Source organism: Diorhabda carinulata, chromosome 2 (assembly GCF_026250575.1).
Source record: "Diorhabda carinulata isolate Delta chromosome 2, icDioCari1.1, whole genome shotgun sequence".
NCBI classification, from domain to species: domain Eukaryota; kingdom Metazoa; phylum Arthropoda; class Insecta; order Coleoptera; family Chrysomelidae; genus Diorhabda; species Diorhabda carinulata.
Genome location: NC_079461.1, coordinates 31,649,534 through 31,663,852, shown reverse-complemented (window position 1 = coordinate 31,663,852; position 14,319 = coordinate 31,649,534). Strand labels below are relative to the sequence as shown.

The following is a 14,319-nucleotide window of genomic DNA, read 5'->3' as shown; positions in this document are numbered from 1 at the left end:
AAGCAGCTTTTATATTACGCCAGTTTGTAAATTAGATAATTTGAAATAAGTCTCCCACAATCTGTTCAGTTTTATAAATTTTCGATAAAATCTGAAGGTTTAGTTTCAAAATTTTATAACAATATAACGTCATTTATATTGTTTCTTGTAATTACTGAAAACAGTGAATTTCATAACAGATATGACTAAATATCAGATGACAAGCCACAGAACATACTTTTGGGTCAAGGACTCTACAGAAAATAGGTCGGTCTATTATCAAATCTGTCATCTGACGTCACAAATTACATTTCACTTTATAGTAAAATGTAAACAAATAACTAACAATAAATAATGTGGTTGCTTGCGCGCAATGTTTTCAAGGGAACAGAAAGCAGACAAGCAACTTAGATAAGGGAATATTTATTTATAAAGTTGTTAGCATATACGATAGAACTGTACATAAGAAGTGAAAAAAATTATAAAATATTGGGAGAAAATCATCATACACCCGATACGACATGAAACATTGAACCAATAAAACAGAAAAAAAAACACTTAGCATTAAAATGCTATCTTCATTACTTAGTGGCAAATACGCTATCATTATTGTCAATGTCAAGCTTTGGGTTTAAAGGACAGTTATACCAACTTAACATAATTTTTTTGCATAATCAATACCTGGTACTAAGTAGTTGTTTTACGATAAATGGAATTCAAATGAAGTCTTGTTAGTAATATGAAACGATTCTATTTTATGTATTGGATAAATCACATGGTAATAAAAAACTATTGAATTCATTGCATATCATTAATAACTATAAATAATAATTTGCACATTCACTTTATAAATAATATTTGATTTTGGGGGTCATGTAATAATTTCGTTATCCATGCTCAAATTGGAACTTATTCTAAAATTAATGTGATTTATCAAAGCATTTTGTTGAATCCTCTAGGGAAAAGGTCATGTGAAAATTTGTATGTTAAATCAACATTCGCATTTGACAGTCGACATCTGCGCAGTCAATAAAAGGAGAATAAAATAGAAAGTGGTTTGTGATGTAGACAAATGTCGATAATCGGTCAGCCATATTGTCGATTTCGTATAAATAAGATATAAACGCTTTGCACGTAGTTATATAAACAAGTATCCACATTTTGTGTGGCGATTAGCTACTAAAAATCGGAGAAAATATATATTTTTCAAAATAATGGCAGAAGATCTAGACGTTGAAGCTATGCTTGAGGCTCCCTACAGGAAAGATGTAAGTTCGCTTTTTTGTCTTGAGTAATAAAAAAGGATAATTATTTGTAAGAGTTTTCGAACGAAAAATTGGTCATTTGTAAGGATTGATTCGTGTTACAGTATGGTCTAGTTCATGTAACGGTAAATTAGGAGAATTACAATTTCACTTGGGATTATTATAAATGATTCTACTTCCTTTGCTTGTAACCATGCATTAGTGAAAATGTAATAGTATATTATTATTCCGCAACAGTTAGATGAACTAAGCCTAATGCTTTTCTAGTTAAATCCAACTCTACATCACAACCTAATTTTATATTTTAGACTTGAGGTTTTTTCGGGCTATCGGCTCCTTCAAAATACAGGTACAGAAACATCTTAGTAATAAATATTATTACTTTTAATTACAAATATCCATAATTTCTTATCATATTTACTTGAAGTAATATTAAACAATTTGGCAATACACAATTTTCAATTTATTTTGAGCTCATAGTTACTTTCTCATGTAGGGTTGCTGTAATGGACTTCAGATAATCAAGGTCACTGCCCCAGACCAATAATCCAATTGGTCTCTACATGATAAACATGAGGTGGAGTTATAAGATGTAAATAAGTGAAAAGTACTTATACAATAGACGATATTAAGTCCTATACTTCTTACCAAATATTTATGGCAGTTAAGTAATGTGCAATGTAAAATATTAATCTACTGTATTTCAAGGTTTTTCAATATATATAAACAAACAAACAAACAAACATATTTAGATAACTCAATTAGGGCAATTAACAATATTGCATTAGGGAAGATTTTTTGCAAGTATCACAAAAAATTAAAACATAAAAAACATATCCATTTCAGCCTTCCATTGAGGTAGGAAATTGAATATTATAGTGGATAAACATAATATTCTTGATTAAGTGGTTGCTTAATTCTTCACAATTCTCTTTAATTTTTTTGTAAAATATCCAGAATCTTCGGTAATTTTATTGTTTATTTACAAATTTACTGCTTAACCCTATCACTATGCATAGGTCGATAGCTGTGACTCTTGTATTGTGAGTTTTTTCTAGCATATGCAAGTATACTCGTTTGGAATGGTATAGTGCAACTGCATTGTGTTTTGCAATAAAAAAACCTTTAAGTGAGTATTCTGTTCAGGCTAATGAAATAAAAAATAAAAGATAGCACTGCTATATCCAAAAAATGAAAAGTAAGTTTATTGTACCATTTTTTGCTTCTTTTTTGATTGGTAAACAGCTCACATTACAGGTTTTGAAATCTGCATTGCATGTTGGATTGAAATTTTTGACTATCAGTTTCTCAATTTTTGCCAACAAACTTCACATCTGAGATGGCTAGATGATAACATATTCTCTTCACCTTGTCTTTGTGGGAAAGGGGGAAAGAAGTTTTTTCGGACGAACGGAGGATATACTCACCACTTGACAGTTTAGTAGTCATTTTTGAATTTTTTTACAGTTCCACAGTCATTGCCTTTCATCACTATGAAAATATTTATTACCTGTTTTAGTTTATACTTACTACTACTCCAATTTAATTTTGGAAGGCTAGTTATCTCTTCTCGACCTTTATACCCATGATTGAGAATATTAGTATTGAGCAGTGAAAGGGTTAAATAAAAGTCAGTAATTTAAAATAAACAAATTCCAAGTTAGTTGAAACATTAGGAATAAAATATTGATAGTATTCTAAATTGGGAAACGAATTTTGAAAATAACTAAATTATATGTTTGGTAAAAAGTATTAGGTTTCAAATAAAAAAAATTTAAAGAGTTTTGGTTTAATTTCATGAAATTATTCAGGTAAATTGTGTATTTTTAGTAATTTAAAACCATAGGTCCACATTATTTTTAAAATATTCTTGAATTGTTAACTCAGAGAAAAATTCTCCAATAATTAACTTATAGATTGTTATACTAATTCATTTAAAAAACCATAAATTTCTTTAGTTTACTTAATAAAATCAGTATTTAACAATAAATAGGTGTTTTATTCACATTTATTTGCAAAACGATTGCTTACAATTTAGTAACAAAAATATTTTAAAATAGATAATTTTCCTTGAAAATATGATAACACATCACTCAATAAGTCGTTTGACTAACTAAGAAAAACACATTTTTGCGATTTATTCATCTGTAATTTCCAATACTATCATTCCAACGCTTCTCTAACTTCTCGATGCCATGCTTGTATAATTATTTATCTTTTGCTTCAAAATAGGTTTCAGCAATTGCTTCATTTGAGTTGAATTTCTTACCAGCGAGCATTTTTTGAAACCAGCGAATAGTCAGTAGACACTGGGGGCCAGATCTGGACTATATGGTGGAATTGGTGGATGAGGAAACAATTTGAAGTATAATTTGTTCAATTTAACCATCGACTTGTGAATCGGTGCATTGTCTTGGTGAAACAGTGGTTTTTTCTTCGACATATGAGGCCGTTTTTCATTGATTTTTACATTAAAACGATCCAACAACTCTGTAATATTCATTATTGATTGTATCTCCTTTTTGAAGATAGTCGATATTCCATGAGCATTCCAAAATACTGAAGCCATAACCTTCCCAACTGACCCTTGTGCCTTTGGACGCTTCGGAAGTGGTTCACTGGCTGTAGTCCACTCAGATGATGATTGTTTTGATTCCAGAGTGAAGTGATGGATCCATTGTCACATATCGACACAAAAAATTTGATATATTACGTGTAAACATGGCCAAACACTGTTTTGAATCGTCAATGTGTTGTTGTTTTTGATCGACTGTGAGTAAATGCGTCATCCACTTTGAAAAAAAAACTCTCTCATAGTCAAATGTTCATAAAATATAAAATATACTAAACCAAAAGAAAAACATGTTGATTTGAGAAAAAAACATAACTCAGAATGCACAAAAAAATCAACACTTAATGACTTCAACACTAATCATAAACAAATTAACTTAGAAAGCATTAAAAATTATATTAGAAATGACTTGCCTCAATTCACACTACACAAAAACTAGGGCAAAAGAAAAGATATTAACTTACCTCTTTTGGCACAAAAATAACTTTTTATGCAACAAATTGTTTGCTGTGTTAACTCAAATGGTAGTTTTTCGGACTTGTCTCCCTTTGCACGCACTGCCTTCTGATATCTTTACGTCCCCAGTCTCACTAAATTTCTATTTAAGATTAAATATAACCAATTTGTGGATATTTTCGATGTTTTCTGGAGTAACCACCCCAACTGGAAGACCAGAACTTCACCATCATCGGTGTCTTTAAATTTAGCAAATAAATAAATGGTTTTTTTTTTATCAAAAAGAATAAATTAACACATGAAATTGTTTTGAAAATAACAAAAGTAGCTCCACTTAAATAGCTGTCATTTTTTTCTGACTATCGAAATGAAATTTTACACATAGTCTTTTGAAAGTTAGTACTTCATAAACGTCATATAGATTTGACAATGGCATCGCCATCTGTGTGTCAGTCACACTACTTATTGTGTGATGTAATATTTACTCCTTCATTTAGTTTCTATAGATGTTAATTTTGGTATGCAATGTTTGTTTTTACCAGGTTGAGCCCCGGTGCGGTCCATAGGCTCGCAACTGAATTTTCTTCCACAGCCCAAAGCGGTCCTATGGACGACGTATTTTATTTAAAACTTGTCCTCGCTTCAACAGATTCCGATTAGGAATAAACGTCCTGTTCTCAGGACAGGAAATCATAGTTCTTGGTATTAAATTAATTGATTATCCATTTACTAAGTTTCATTCTAACAATTCCATATTTTTCCCTATCAAATCAAAATTCTAAGGTTTTCTCTATAGTACTTTTTGTTTGTTAATGGCAATAGTAAATTTTTTAATAATAGTTCCCATATGAAAAAAATCCATTTCTTTAAATGGATGATAAAATTTTCAAGATTAAAATTAAACCAAAGCTCTTCACGGATGAGAGATATAGAAAGTGGACATCTAAAAAGCTTGTATCGAGAAATTTGGTCTCACTAGGTGTATTTTTTCAGATCAAGTTTATCCACTTCGTTCCTTTAAGTCGCCCAGACGGTAAGTCTAGTTCCGGCTAGACAGCATTTTTACAACCAATCTACATCTAAAACGCAGCAAAGGATGAATATTCTTCATTTATTCAATTCAACATTGTAAATCTACAATCATGTAAATATGATCATCATTATCTGCGGAAACATTCAAATTCCACTGAAATAAGTAACAGAAGCAGTGGAAGAATTCTTCAATTTGACAAATTTTCCTGCAAAACAATCAAAAAATCAATTTTAGTGGACAGAGTTTGCACAATATTTGGTAGCAGTCTAACTACACATTACACTACAAAATGGGGGTCACTAGATGAAGAAAAATACTTCTTTCCTTCACAATTGTTAAATATTAACAGTTTATCTGGACATATTGATTACCACCTACTACTCGGAATAATTGTTTTTATAAATTTGTTTTTCTAAAAAAATCCTATTTGATTATATTTGTATACTAAACATGATTGTAGATATTACACCCACAAATTGTGGATTAACTGTAAAATAGACATATTTAATGAAATGTACCTAATGCCAATGTTATTAATATTATTTGTTTTTCTCCACCTTGGGCCCTCTTCACTTTCTGCTCACAGGATGAAATCAGTACAAAATCGAAAGAAAATGGTGATGTCAAGACGAACCGCTCAACAGAGTAAGTAGGATTTTACTTTTACTAGTTTTGTGTATATTGGATAGAAAAAGCAAATTAATATTTTGAAAATGATTTTTTTTTATTTTTGTGAAATAACTAAGAAGTATCAAATATTTGAAAACTACTTTTCTGCTTAATATAAGATAAAGAGAAATTCTATTATCTCAGTAATACAAGATAATTAATTCTTAATAAATATATAAAAACCACATACATATATAATTTTATTTTGATTGAATGCTTCTGTGATTGCAGAAAACGACACAGGAGTATAAGTAGGAGCCGAAGAAGTACCAGTAGAAGTCGTAGAAGTAACAGCAAAAGCAGAAGGAGTTCAAGTAGAAGCAGGAGAAGCAGATCTAAAGACAGGCGTCGTGGTAGTAGAGAACGAAAGAAGAGTAGATCTTCCGAACGAAGACGACGTTCCAGAGACAGGACACATCGATCAAAAGATAGGAGGAGTAGATCGAGAGATAGGCGAAGTAAGTCAAAAGATAAACGAAGTAGATCAAGAGATAGACGCAGTAGATCTCGAGATAGGAAGAGACGTGAACATAAAGGAAGGCGCAGTCGTAGTAGAGAAAGAAAACTGACTCCTAAAAAAAGAACACCTTCTCCACCTAGTATGTATTTTTGAGTGCTGTTTGTTTTTATCATTCACGTTTTTAATCTATTGTTTTTAGTTAAACCATTCCTTAAAAGGGCACGTTCTCCTCTGGGACTTAGAGGAACATCACCTTTAGAAGAATTGAGTGCTGAAGAACGAGATGCTAGAACAGTATTTGTAATGCAATTATCACAGAGGATACGTGCTAGAGATTTGGAAGATTTCTTTAGCTCAGTGGGAAAAGTTCGTGACGTCAGAATGATAGTTTGCAATAAAACTAGAAGGTTCAAAGGCATAGCTTATATAGAATTTAAAGATCCAGAAAGTGTAGCATTGGTATGTATACAAAATATTTATAATAATCATGAAGTTTCATAATTGCTTTTTCTTTTTAGGCATTAGGTCTTTCTGGTCAAAAACTTTTGGGAGTTCCGATTATAGTGCAACATACTCAAGCAGAGAAAAATAGAATGGGTAATTCAATGCCAAATATGTTACCTAAAGGTATGGTCGGACCGATGCGACTTTACGTTGGTTCATTACATTTTAATATAACCGAGGAAATGTTGAGAGGAATATTTGAACCTTTTGGTAAAATAGACAGTATACAACTTATACAAGATCCTGAAACTGGAAGGTCTAAAGGATATGGATTTATCACGGTAAATATCATTAGTGCATTTGAATATTATAAATTATCATAAATGTAAGTTGATTAATATTACCCAAAATGTACATTTTTCGCTTCTAGATGGCGATACATACATAAGTTGCATTTTAATTTAATCCACTACTGCAAATCATTCAAATGGATCTTTATCCTCTTTAAAACCCATATTAAAATGTCGCTATTAGAGGAATTATCCATAAAAATATTCTTTCAAATGGAATTTTATTTATATGTGCAATTTAGTTTAGATGGGACTTCATGTTTTTTATTAATTTTCTTTGTGACTTATATCTACTTTTATTGTCAAGGGTTTAGGCTTTTGAAACTGTAGTTTAAAGTAAAGTTCAAGTTTTATTATTGGTAGTTAGTAAGCTTCATTTTTATAAAATTGTGTCATTCAATGACAAGCGTTTTGATTACTGTTGAAAGATTAACTTATTAGTGTTACTTTTATATAATTTCACTTTAGGACATTGTTTATGTCTGATCATTATTGTATTAAAATTTGCCTACATACATTTTATGTTTTAGTACCATAACTGTGATGATGCCAAAAAAGCACTGGAACAACTGAACGGATTTGAATTAGCTGGTAGACCAATGAAAGTTGGTAACGTTACAGAACGTTTAGATTTGCAACAACAAGGTCCCTCTATTCTTGATTCGGATGAATTAGACAGATCTGGTATAGATTTAGGAGCAACTGGTCGATTACAGTTGATGTTTAAGTTAGCTGAGGGTGCGGGCATGCAAGTGCCACAGGCGGCGGCTAATGCTCTAAGTATTGCTACAGGTCAACCAGTAGTGCCGCAAGTTCAGACTCACACCACACCTCCGATTGCTACACAATGTTTCATGTTGAGCAATATGTTTGATCCAGCAACGTAAGTTTCTTTTTCTATTACAGATACTATTGTAATTGATGCCACAGGAAATGTGTGCTATTAAAATAGGTCTTTTCGTTATTTTTGTAAATTTTATATTAAACTGATTTTTGTACATTAATTTTATGTTTGTCAAGTTTTAATTTTTTGCAATATAGTAATAGTAAGAATTAAAACTATTCAATGATTTGTTATGTTAGTTAAATAGAAATTGCTTCCTGTAAGATAATTTGAAATTCTGATGAGTAATAAATATTGAACTCTTTCATTATAATTGCCGCGGTTATCTTAAATGATAGAATAATTTGGTAAAATTAGAAACAATTAGTTTTCTATTCCTGCTACATATTGAAAATAAAATATTAATTTGGTCAATTTTTGTAGAGAATCGAATGCCTCGTGGGATGTTGAAGTTAGAGATGATGTAATAGAAGAATGCAATAAACACGGTGGCGTCCTACATGTTTATGTAGATAAAGGTTCACCACAAGGCAATGTTTACGTCAAATGTCCATCTATAGCGACTGCTGTAGCCTCAGTTAATACCTTACATGGTAGATGGTTCGCAGGGCGTGTAATTACAGCAGCATACGTACCTCTACTAAATTATCATTCACTATTTCCAGATGCTATGACAGTGACGCAGTTATTATTACCATCTAGTAGAAAATAGTTTCTGCAAATTGTACAATTAAATATTATTTTCTATGTTTTTATGTAATTGAATAATAAATAGTTAGTATTTGTTAAATATGTATACAATGGTTTCTATGAAAGATCGAAGTAATAAACATTTTGAAATTAAAACGCTTTTTTTATCACCCTCATTGATTCAAAGTTATTGTTGTGGAAACAACTAAAATAGAATAATTTTAATCTGCATAACTCCTACCTAACCTGAGAAAGAGATTTGAGGAAATTTTAATTTCAATATGCATCTCTTTTCTACTCGCTGGAATGTTATGACAAAATTTGCTTAGAAATTCTTAGGACAAGAAAAAAGCAATGAGCCATTGAAAATTTTCAAAAAAAGGGGAAGTTATAGATATAGAAGTACGATAATGGATAAGCCGCCCTAGAAAGTACAGATTGGTAGGAGCTGTAACCATCTGGCTCTTGTATAATAAATTTATTTTGAAAAATGGTAAAAAAATACACCTCGAGCGGCGCATCTGCTATTTTTTCCAGTTAATCGCTACCAGCCATTATTCATATCCAAATTGTCATCCACCACGATTGGTGGCTCATCCATTGTACTTTAATCCATGTAATTGCCTATTTGACATCTATGGTACTAACTACTAACGTTAAACCTGTTAGGCTTGCTTGTCTCATTATTCTCTATGAAACTAGATCAACTATATATTCATTCATTATTATAATGTAGTTTTCATGTGCCTTCACTGAATCTTTTTCTAGTTTAAATAAAGTTCCTCTATTTTGCAAGTCACAATTAAACCCATATTTTTTTATCAGATCTTCGAGGAAATATAACTCAACTTTTCCTAAAGGAAAATGCACCTATATTGGTTTAAGAAATATGTATAAACAAAAAAGATCGTACAACTTCTCTGACGATGAAGTATAGCTTTTAATCACTATATTCGTAACCTAGCTAAACATATTATTTCCCTTCATAAAATTTGTAATTGCCATAATAACGTTAAAAAACAAATATTTTGTTTTAATAAAAATTATTGGTAGTAGATATTCTAAATATATATAGATGAGAATATATACGATTACGAATCTGAAAATATCTTTTGAATAATGCATTGTGATTTTATTCATTTATTATTGAAAATAGATAATTTCTTAGTGCAACACAAATGTTCTAAAATTAGTACATTTGGTTTTGGGTTAGTTATCTCTTCTCCCGATAACATTTAAACCGAAGTTTCTCAGTAAATGCCATATGTAAAACCTAAAAAAGTGATAAGTAGTTCAAACTTCACTTATAAACTGTGTTTTTTATAACCTTAAATGTTTTAGAAAGTTCATTGAAATGATGTTGATATTATTTATTGAATGAGTCTCGAGCTTAATGATTTAAGTTCTAATTATTTAGACAGAAAAAGAAGAGAGTGCCGAATACTCGGCAAGTAAGAGCCACCAGAAAAAAGAAGAAGTTAAAATAAGAGGATGTTTATATTTCTAGTATTACTCAAAAGTTTTTATAAAGGGTTGAATCAATTTTTAAAATAAATATATAAAATGAAGAAAAAGGTAAACAAAATGTTATATGCTTCAATTGCATTAAATAATCAATGATTATTTTCAGGTGTTATTGATGGGTAAAAGTGGTTCTGGTAAAACCAGTATGAGATCCATAATTTTTGCAAATTACATTGCTAGAGATACGAGGCGTTTAGGAGCTACCAGTATGTAAATTTTGATGAAATTTTGGTTATTATTTTAGCATTTGATTTTTCTACAATCAATTTATTTTCATTAAACATCATACACATTTTGTAAGATTAATTCTATTCAATACAGTATTCACATTACAAAAACACTAATCAGCTATGAAAATGTCTTTATTATTTAATATTGAGATCCTTTCTTGATGTTCTGGATACCTAAGTGTTAATGAATTAGTTGTCTATTCGCCCCAATTCCCCAGCATATCTTTCCCACTGAACATATGACTTTGTTCTTATCATCAAGCTTCTGAAAATATTAATCTAATCGATACTATTTCTGTACCATACAGTAACAATTTTCAATTGAAGGTAACTCATAGCAAATAAGTTGTTACTAGCTGCCCAATAAACTTGCAATTTATCAATTGTAGGTGTGAAAGTAACGTGCAGACTTTTTCATGTTATAGGGTCTGGGCCAACTTTCATTACCAATTTTTGGTGTTTTAATAGATACAAAAACCATACTCAAATTTAAATACACTAGATCAACAATATCTTCTTATATTGGCATCTAACAGCTGTTCCTTACTTCATATTAGCAGATGAAATCTGTACAAAAAGGTTTTAAAGCATTTCTATCTTCTAACATCATTTACCTCCAATGGTGTCTCAGATTTTATGCAATAAATATATGATTAAATTGGATATTCAGTTGATATAAGGAAACAGAAACATTAGAACGTGTTTTTGTTCAAAATTAGCAGATGAAATGAAAACTGTAAACTGGACTTTGACCTGGGTTTCATATTATTGTGAATATTAGAAAATCATCACTATTACTACCCTAGCTTATTAACTAGTTAGAAGACAATTTTAAAATAGAGAAGTTTCTTTAAAAAAAAATTGAAAAGTTGCTGTTTTTCTAACTATATCGCACAACAAAAAATAATTTTTGAAGGTTTAAAACCTAAATTGATTCTTTTTGTTATTGTAGTTGACGTGGAACATTCACATGTCCGTTTCCTAGGAAATTTGGTATTGAACCTTTGGGATTGTGGTGGTCAAGAAGCATTCATGGAAAATTATTTTGCTTCGCAAAGAGATAATATATTTAAAAATGTGGAAGTTTTAATTTATGTATTTGATGTAGAAAGTAGGGAATTAGAAAGAGATATGCATTATTATCAATCTTGTTTAGAAGCAATTTTACAAAATTCTCCTGAAGCCAAAGTATTCTGTCTTATACACAAAATGGATTTGGTAGCAGAAGATCAACGAGATATTATTTTTTTAGAAAGGGAATCAGATTTAAAGAGATTATCATTACCTTTAGATTGCACATGCTTCAGAACATCTATTTGGGACGAAACTTTATACAGAGCTTGGTCTAATATAGTTTATATGTTAATACCAAATGTCAAAGAACTAGAAAACAGCTTACATCTTTTTGCTAATATTGTTGATGCCGATGAAGTATTACTATTTGAAAAAGCTACGTTTTTAGTAATATCACATTGCCAAAGGAAACAGCATAGAGATATACACAGGTTCGAAAAAGTATCAAATATTATAAAACAGTTTAAACTTTCTTGTTCCAAATTAGCTGCACAATTTCAAAGCATGGAGGTAAGGAATACCGCATTCGCGGCTTATATTGATATGTTTACAAGTAATACTTACGTTATGGTATGTATGTCTGATCCACAAATCCCTTCAGAAGTTACCTTGATTAATATAAGGAACGCAAGAAAACATTTTGAGAAGTTGGAAAAAGTGTCTAGTACTCCTCCTGGTATAAAGTTAGGTATCTAATTTGTTTAAATATTTTTATACACACAGGATGTCCAGAAACTACATATAATAGATGTAGTTTATGTTAATCTAATCCAATATACACCAAAAAATAAGGACTTGTTTGAATTTATGTAATTTTTTCAAAACCTATCAATCACTGTAGGCGTATCCAATGAAAAAGTTGGAGAATAGAACTGACTTAATAACGTCATCATCAAATTGGTCTAAATCTCTTAAGAGTAACTTTTGGTTGAAGGTAAATTAGGACAAACATTTAGTATCTGTAGTTTGCGTTTCGAGGAGATTATTTGGACAACCTGTATAAAATTTATTGTTGGTATACGTGAGTCTGGTCAATTTATTATAATCAAGCTATATTATGACAAAGATTGATGCAGTTATTTCAACATATATGCTAAAAAAATAATGCAGTTTTAATATTAATTTTGTTATTATTTGTGTATAAAAATTTAATCAAAATAATATAGTTTTATTTTACTCCTAAAGCGATGTTCTAAGAATAGCTTACTATGCCCATTCTACCTTCTAAAAAAATGATCACATACAATAAGTTGGTTCCCTTGAGCATTACATGCCCATATGATTGAAATAAATTCTCTGATCAACAACAGGACTGGTTGGGAAAATTTTAAATAATATTGTAGGTCCTTCGATATCCTCAAATCTCAACATCTATTAGGGTTAACGTGAACCAGTGGTAATTTTCGATTCGCTTTCTTAAAAGCCCCTTCAATTTTTCAATACATATCTATCTTTCAGACAGAACCAACTTAAATATAATGATGAACATCTAGACGAAGAAGCTGAGAAACTAATGATAAACGTACCATGGAACAATAATGAACATATTACAAGAAAACGAAAGATCCAAAAAATGAATCAAAACTAAATCACTTTATCATTTTCTAAATGAACCAACTTCTGACTATTCACTGTGAAAAGGTGCAAAAAGAAAAAACTGACCCAAGTAACAGTTCCTGCCAATTCGAATGGAAGATGGATCTTGGACACCAAATGGCAAATGTATTTAACTCAAACTTAAAGAATATTTCCTACGTACCTGATATAGAAATTAATAATGAAACCGATAATTATGATGATAGGGGGGATATTAATGAACTGAAATAATTATTTGGTATATTGAAGTTTTTTTTACATTTCTATTAGAAAAAATGGTTAATTACTATTTGCTTCAACAAAATACAATACAATCGAGACCATGATGATTCTGAATATTACTTATTATTTCCTAGTTATATTGAACTCCGTTTTTAGCTCTTTTAGAGTAGCATCTGTAAATCGATTATTATATATTTCATTTTCAACACTCACTGCCTGGTGACCCCTTATAAGTACAGCCCCAAAGACAATTAGAATAGATATAAATAGCTTATCAAATCATGTAAGACCACTAAGTTAAGACAATTGTTTCTCAACTCTCGTCCCTGTCTATAGGGCCCAATAAGTTAAATAAAACAAACTAAAAGACTTTATGACAAAGTAATAATTCCAGAGTGTAGAAATATACCGTCGGTAGAAACTTCAAATGAAAGAGCTCCAGAAACTTGTATAGATTATACCATCGATGAAGAATGGACTTCCATGCAATATTGATTTGTAACATTTTTTTGATTACAAAATATTTGTTGAATATTTCTCTCTTTTAATAAAAGAAAAATAATATTCTATTTCACTGTCACTAACTAACATACTTGAAATATTGTTGTAAGGTAAAACTCATAAGTGCAAAAATTAAATTTTCGTCCACTATGAGCTTACAGTTAATTACTAAAAAGGTAAGATAATTTAAAATTAGTTTAAAAGTTTTCCTACTTTTTTATGAAATTTAATAAACTCTGATTTTGTTACTTTATACTTAACCTTAACCTACAAACAAACAATGTAAATAAAACGTATTCAACAATGATATTGTCAACATATCAACCATTGAAAAATATTTTGCAGACAAAAATGCATACATGAATTCATAATCCTAGTAAATTAATTCACAAATTTGGTAGAATACTTTG

The 14,319-nt window shown here is 30.2% G+C and overlaps 2 protein-coding genes across 2 annotated transcripts; both read left to right on the top strand.

The window, feature by feature from the left end:
- Positions 1 to 984: 984 nt before the first annotated feature.
- LOC130890661 (RNA-binding protein 39) lies at positions 985 to 8,918 on the top strand. The gene is made up of 7 exons (XM_057794868.1): positions 985 to 1,247; positions 5,892 to 5,950; positions 6,206 to 6,573; positions 6,634 to 6,893; positions 6,953 to 7,219; positions 7,759 to 8,111; positions 8,496 to 8,918. Exons 1-7 carry the CDS (start codon positions 1,194 to 1,196, stop codon positions 8,782 to 8,784), a joined length of 1,650 nt encoding a protein of 549 aa, XP_057650851.1. The 5' UTR covers positions 985 to 1,193; the 3' UTR covers positions 8,785 to 8,918.
- A 1,095-nt stretch (positions 8,919 to 10,013) lies between these two features.
- Positions 10,014 to 13,086, top strand: LOC130890662 (ras-related GTP-binding protein A). Its single transcript, XM_057794869.1, has 3 exons — positions 10,014 to 10,337; positions 10,393 to 10,492; positions 11,469 to 13,086. Exons 1-3 carry the CDS (start codon positions 10,326 to 10,328, stop codon positions 12,284 to 12,286), a joined length of 930 nt encoding a protein of 309 aa, XP_057650852.1. The 5' UTR covers positions 10,014 to 10,325; the 3' UTR covers positions 12,287 to 13,086.
- The last annotated feature ends 1,233 nt before the right edge of the window (positions 13,087 to 14,319 follow it).

Bases quoted from the DNA above. Each gene is read 5' to 3' on its own strand.
- LOC130890662 (XM_057794869.1), top strand. The intron at 10,493-11,468 runs GTATGTAAATTT...TTGTTATTGTAG, and splicing joins GAGGCGTTTAGGAGCTACCA to TTGACGTGGAACATTCACAT.
- LOC130890661 (XM_057794868.1), top strand. From the start codon at position 1,194: ATGGCAGAAGATCTAGACGTTGAAGCTATGCTTGAGGCTCCCTACAGG. The intron at 6,574-6,633 runs GTATGTATTTTT...TATTGTTTTTAG, and splicing joins AAGAACACCTTCTCCACCTA to TTAAACCATTCCTTAAAAGG. The intron at 7,220-7,758 runs GTAAATATCATT...TTTATGTTTTAG, and splicing joins AAGGATATGGATTTATCACG to TACCATAACTGTGATGATGC.